Raw genomic sequence first — 6,935 nt, forward strand, 5'->3', positions numbered from 1 at the left:
GTTGTTAAAATCTGGACGCAAACGCACTACGAGACAACCTCTAAGATATTCAGAGAGAGACAATCATCTGAGCCAGTCAATATACGTAGTCGGTATTCCATTCCACACAACCACTGTCTCTCTCTCTCTCTCACTGCGAAAGAAGCAAAAGAAAGAAAATGGAGAAAACCCAAGAGATTGAAGCTGACAATGGAGAAGTTAAAGTAGAAACGAAGGCCTTAAATGACGGTTCCCTTTGTGGGTATGACTCGCTTCACTCTCTGCTAAGCGCAAATCTCAAGCCTGAACTCTTCCAGGTTATTTTCTTTCTTCTTTTCCTTTTATTATTTCTGGGTTTATCAACTAGTGCCAATTTTTTTTTGTTGACATATATGAATCAGTTTCATTGATCCAACGGGTTTCGATAGAGAATGATAGTTTATTGCGATCAATTTCCATTTTGTGAGCTGTATTGAATTTGGATACTATTCCACTTCAGAGTACTTCAGTGTTTTCATTTTTATAATAACTTATTAGTGGCTGAATTTGGCGATTCCTTGTATTTGTAGTAAGTTTATTTGGGACAATTGAGAAATTGTTGGTGTTCTGTATAACTATAAATTAAAACTACTGGAGTTGGTTAAAAATCCATTATATATATATATATATATACCTCTAAATAACCATGTGAATAACATCCATTGATGAAAAAAGAAGCTTTGCTTGTTTTGAGGGGGGCCAAAGCAATTCTACTTGCTGCTTATACAGACTTTTGAAATTCTATAATTGGTACTTAATTGTGATGGAAGTTTGGTTACCCTGCAAAAGAGGGAAGCTCCCACTTTGCAGGGTATTTGATATTTCTCGCCTTGAACCCGTGACTTGTTGCTTTGGGTGGAAAAACGATCTCACGTAGATATATTTGGGCATTTTCTGATGATGGGATTACAATTTTGTAGGAAGTCAGCCGTGTGCTTCTGGGGCTTAACTGTGGGAGGGCAAATGATAACATAGCTCTCCCAGAATCTGCTTATGCTGTCTCTTCAGAATGTGATTTTGACCTCAAGGTAGGCATTTATCTTGCCCATTGCTATGGTGGTTTAGAATCTGTTTGAAGTGCTAGGTTCACCATTGATTCCGCTTTCATTTTGCTTTATGATTTCACAAAGTTGATTAATTAGAGTTATTGGAATGGATATGATGTGGTTGTTAAGTTTCAGTTTTTTGTTGAATTCTTACCCATTTTTTTTGGTGGTAAAAAGTGTCGAGGAAAAGGTCAAAAAAAGTTAATGGACTCATTATTTTTTCAAGGGAAAAGCAAATGGTCTCATCGAATGCTTTCAAAGTGCAATATTTGAGCTGTGGTTGTTGAATTGAATGGTATGATATGATAATATATCTATTGTATGCCCAATCACTGCTGGAAAAACTGTCAGAAGCTGATAGTCAAGGGAGATCTAGCTTAAATAATAAGAATGTTGACCTTTATGCATTGGTTTGGCCCTATTTTCAGCTAAAGTGCTAATGGTGTTGGTTGAACACTTAACTGGTTTCACTGGAAATGGGACTAATGCTTATCTTGCTCATGCATGTCATTTATCTGAGAATGGACATTTGTAGTTATGTGTGCAAAATAACTAATGATGAAGGGATAATTTGGTTGGGTTTCGAGGGATATCTTAGTAGTTCCAACACCTCTTGTGGTGCCTGGACACGGGGGTTCAAACTCCTCCAACCCCCTCCTCCTATTTACCTATAAAAAAAAGTTAAAAAACAATAATCTACGTAATTGTCCAGACTGCCGAAAACTCTTTGTTTTTATCTATAGGCTTTAAGAGAAACCTCTGTGGAATTGTTCACTTGCACTGAAATCACCAATCTCATTCTAAAGTGTCATAAAGAATCGTCTACTTTCCAAGAAGCATTCATGCAAAGTAGTAAACCTTCAAAGTTGAATATTCACTGTAGAAAGGTGGCCAAATATGTTTTATTTTTCTGTTGGCTGTTTTAGTTGAGGTTATAGCAGTTCTGTGTTGCCTACTAGCTTAGTGTGTTTGCTCTATGCCAATAGCTACCCATGCTTAAGCCAAATGGCATGCACATCACGTGTGTAGGAAAAACAAATGTTTTGGTTTGGAGGGAGAGAGGGAGGGGGAAAGAGTGAAAGAGAGAGGAGAATACTTGGGGTATTAAGGTAAGAAGTTAGTTAAAAAAACAATTTTAGTTACCTATCAAAAAAAAATAAAAAAAAAATTTTAGTTGATGTCAGCTGATATTATTATAATTGAGATTACACATTTGTTCTTCTTATTCAAATATATGATTTTTTCATACGATTTAAAAAAAAAGATTTTTCAGGATTTTTCCATGCAAAATATGCATATTGAAATCTTCCATAGGGTTCTCTTTATTATTTTTACATATGAAAAATTCTTTGAGGTCCTTCCTTTGTTTTCTCCCGGTGTACTAGGGTTGTGTCCCATTTGAACTTTTCTAATGAATTTTAGTTGCTTACAAAAGAATCTTAAATAATTTCCGCTACATTATTGATTGATTTGATTTTTTTTCATATTAAATCTTTTCAGGCTTTCTGCTTTCATGCTGACAAAGAATTATTGAGAGCACCTCGAATAGTGAGGGTTGGTCTTATTCAGAACTCTATAGCTCTTCCAACAACTGCGTCCTTTCTGGACCAAAAGAGGGCTATCTATCAGAAACTAAAGCCAATCATTGAGGCTGCCGGTGCTTTAGGAGTCAATATATTATGCCTGCAGGTAGTTCATGGTGTGAGGGTTGAATATTCTTTTATTGATTCACTTCCATCTCAAGTCTTAAAAATCTCATGAAATTTATGTAAATTTAATTCAGGAAGCATGGATGATGCCATTTGCCTTTTGTACACGGGAGAAGAGGTGGTGCGAATTTGCAGAGCCTGTTGATGGGGAATCTACACAATTTCTTAAGGATTTTGCACTGAAATATAATATGGTCATTATAAGTCCAATTCTTGAGAGGGATGTCAATCATGGAGAGACTATTTGGAACACTGCTGTTATAATTGGAAATCATGGCAACATAATTGGCAAGCATCGGAAGGTAGACAAGATGGTTGTTCACTGTTATAATTTTTTTTTTTGGGTTCTTTTTTGGGGGCATAATGAGATTGGCTATTTTGGCAGAATCATATACCAAGAGTCGGTGACTTCAATGAGAGCACATATTATATAGAAGGCAACACTGGGCATCCTGTTTTTGAGACAGACTATGGAAAGATCGCTGTTAATATATGTTATGGGAGGCACCATCCTTTGAATTGGTTAGCTTTTGGCTTGAATGGTGCAGAGATTGTTTTCAACCCTTCTGCTACTGTTGGTGAACTCAGTGAACCAATGTGGCCCATTGAGGTGATTCTATTATCCATTAGCCTTATCATTACAATTCACTTTTGTTTTAAGGATTTCTCTCTTTTGAATCTTGATTCTGCTTCTGAGATGATTATGATTTTGTTGTACTTTGGCACTTTCACATTAGAAAAATCAATTGAGAGATGGGTTCATCTACATGAATTTTTTATGTAATCTATCAAAAGCTACTTTATCTTACAAGTATATATTCAGATAATGGTCTAGGAGATGGTCATTCAAATGAAAATATTTGTCAGCCATTTGTTACACTGACATATTTGCAATTTTTCAACCTTAAATTAATTAATTTATTATAATACCCAAAAAAAGGGGAAAAGATTTAGTAAGTTAATATATTATTTGTCGGTTTTTCAGGCCCGTAATGCTGCAATAGCAAACAGTTACTTTGTTGGGTCAATCAACCGTGTTGGGACTGAGACATTCCCCAATCCATTCACTTCGGGTGATGGAAAGCCACAACATGCAGATTTTGGGCATTTCTATGGATCCAGTCATTTTTCAGCCCCAGATGCTTCTTGTACTCCTTCTCTTTCTCGTAACAGGGATGGCTTGCTGATCACAGACATGGATCTTAACCTCTGTAGGCAGCTGAAAGACAAGTGGGGGTTCCGTATGACTGCCCGGTATGAGTTGTATGCAGAGTTGCTTGCTCATTATTTGAAGCCAGATTTTGAGCCCCAAGTCATTTCTGATCCTTTGTTACACAAGAAGTCTTTGTGCATAGCAGGCACTAGTAAGAGTTAAATCTGAAAAGAAATAAAACAGAGTTGGAATGTTTTCTCAAGTTATCAGTAAAAATAAATCACTTCACTGTTTATGTTTGTAAATATATACTCATTATTTATGTCATGGTATTAAGAACAAGAAAAAAAAAATGACAACAAACTTTCTGTGAAATGATAAATGTTGAGCAATAAGCACACTTGTTTTTCTGAATTTTTCGCACAATTAAATTTATGCAATTATCACCTGGTGCTATGAAATAAATTCTCATTTTTTTGTCAGCTTTGTCATTTATTTATTATTTCTGAAATAAAGTCCACTTTATGTAAATATATATAAGGGATAATCTAACTATTCCTTTGTATGGGAGTTTAGTATGAAGGAATAGAATGGCCCTCCTGGGCTATTCTAACCCAAAACGAAGAAGGTCTAATAGTTTATTTTGTCTAATCCATAGTTATTGTAAGATTAGTCTTTTATTCCTGTATGTTATGTTTTTTTATTATTATTTTTCCTGTATATTATGTTTTATTATTTCTACCAAAAAAAAAAATTATGTTTTATTATCATTATGTCCTCAGTATTTTGAAAGGTCATTTAACTAGCATTTGGTTTTAATGAAGTTCTACGGTTAGTAATTAACTGTTATATGTGATTGAAGGGTTAGAATTCTAAGGTTATTAAATATTACTATATATAGCCTCTTTTGAGTCATTGTAGGTAGTCTTTTCTCTTCAATTTTATGAAATTTCGGATAAATATTTTTTTAAGCTCTTTGAGCGAAAAAATGGATATTTGATTACTCTAACTTCAATCCAAATATCTTTTTCTCTACCTTAATTTTTCTTGTTATTGGAATTTCATCTTAAACCCTTCTTGTAAACTAGATCAAAGCCACGAAATTCAAATTTGAGTTAAAAATTGCAACTTTAAGCTATGGTTGATCGTGATAGAGGAATTTGGAGATGGTTGAGACGAGGCATATGATTGAAGATTCGCCGTGAGTTTTATAAGGTGGTCTTATGGATGAGAATGATGATGTATTAGAAGGTGGATATTTTGAATGGCGACTGTGAACCTTAGGATTTATTAGGTGGTGGTCTTAAAGATGAGAATGATGATGCAGAAGAAGAAATTCCCTTGGATGATGTTGTACTTGTAGAACATGCGACGCGATCCTGATTAGAGGATCAGTTGGTGTGTGTTCTTGAATTGGATGGTGGGGGAATCAAGATAGAAGTTGTTGATTTTTTGCAGCGGAATACTTAGACTGGGAAGCCTGTTTAGAGAGGAATTTTGAGTGGCTAGGAGTGAAGACAGAATTGTGTGTTTGTGAAGCTTAAACTGAAGGCACTGCACTTTAATGGTGGAAGAGAGTTGAAAGGCATTGTGCGACAAGGCAAGTCAAACATTAGCCTGTGAGAGCACATGAAAACGAAGTTACATAAGCTGTTTTTGCCAACTAATTATGCATTAGAATTGTATGAAAGATTCCATTCATTGAAGTATAGAGGGATGTTTGCGGAGGAATACGCTATGTAGTTCAAGTTCAACAACCTCTCTATTCGAGTGGCATCATTGAGACTAATGTCACTAATGAGGAAATAACATCTCATTATCTTGTTGGGAAGGCTAAGGAGTACAAGTTCGATTGCTAAAAAGGCCAAGCAGGGTTCAAGATTTGCTAAAACATTTCAAAAAACCTACTCTTGCGAGGGATCAATTCCAAGATCAACGCTTGGATGACACTTTGACTCAGAGCCTTGATGTGTTCCCCCCTCCCCCCTAAAGTTATGATTTTCTTTCTCGGTTTTCATGCATGCACAGGAAAAAAATTGCTTTCGGGAGGGCAAAGCAGAGTAGCAAAAACAATAATTACAATCCTAATAGCCATTGGACTCGGTGTGTTGCTTCTAAATTCTAATCTTGGGCTAGAGAATCCCAGCTTTGCACCCCTAAAAATACCATCTTTTTCATGATCAAAGCCTCACAACTAGTGTGATTCTTGCAATCGGGTTCATTCACATACTACCTGACACTTTTGAGAGCTTGATGAGTCCATGTCTTGGCCAAAAGCCGTGGGGCGATTTCCCCTTCACATTGCCTCGTTGCCATAATATCACACTTCAACAAAGCCAAATGCATTGCAATTTTCCCTAATTATACACTCATAGAGTCATAGTGAATGGCAAAAAGCAATCTTAATTATATAAAGAAAATGATTGTTCACGCGGCATAAAAATAGAAAAAAAAAAAAAAAAAATTCTTTTAAGGGGAAGTCATCTAAAGCCTACACATTGGTCTGATAATCTTCAAGTCCTTATGAGATCCATATAAAAATTTTAAGAAGAAGACGACACCTAAGGTCTTAAGAATTGCATCTATCAAAAATCTCTAAGAAGGTAAGTGCTCGTTTAGTTAGAGATTCTTGGGCTAATTCTGGCAGTCTGAAAACGTGATGAATGTTTGGTAAAATTTTGAAATCTTACTTTTTAGTCTTGCAAACGTGAAAAAGTTCGTTTTGCATTGCATTCTCCTAGCAGCAATTATAAATCACCACTTTTTCATATAGTTCAAATACAAAAAGCCAAACCAAATTCAACCTAAATGGATCCTAGACCACCATACATTTGAAAATTTTGTGCACAAATCCACAATTAATAAAATAACCCCTTCACTTAACTTTTTTTTCAAAAAAAAAAAAAAAATTAATTAAGGTGATTGTAGGGACACGATTTTCAGCCCAGGCCCAAAATGTATGGGATACTGGTCCAGTGAACCTAGTACAATAAATTTGTAGAGAGTGGG

At 35.5% G+C, this 6,935-nt stretch overlaps 1 protein-coding gene across 1 annotated transcript; it reads left to right on the forward strand.

Annotated features, from left to right (window-relative positions):
• LOC115969398 (beta-ureidopropionase) lies at nucleotides 1-4,340 on the forward strand. The gene is made up of 6 exons (XM_031089027.1): nucleotides 1-296; nucleotides 939-1,046; nucleotides 2,565-2,753; nucleotides 2,848-3,075; nucleotides 3,159-3,383; nucleotides 3,759-4,340. Exons 1-6 carry the CDS (start codon nucleotides 159-161, stop codon nucleotides 4,146-4,148), a joined length of 1,278 nt encoding a protein of 425 aa, XP_030944887.1. The 5' UTR covers nucleotides 1-158; the 3' UTR covers nucleotides 4,149-4,340.
• Nucleotides 4,341-6,935: the final 2,595 nt, after the last annotated feature.

Source organism: Quercus lobata, chromosome 11 (genome assembly GCF_001633185.2).
Source record: "Quercus lobata isolate SW786 chromosome 11, ValleyOak3.0 Primary Assembly, whole genome shotgun sequence".
Classification (NCBI taxonomy): domain Eukaryota; kingdom Viridiplantae; phylum Streptophyta; class Magnoliopsida; order Fagales; family Fagaceae; genus Quercus; species Quercus lobata.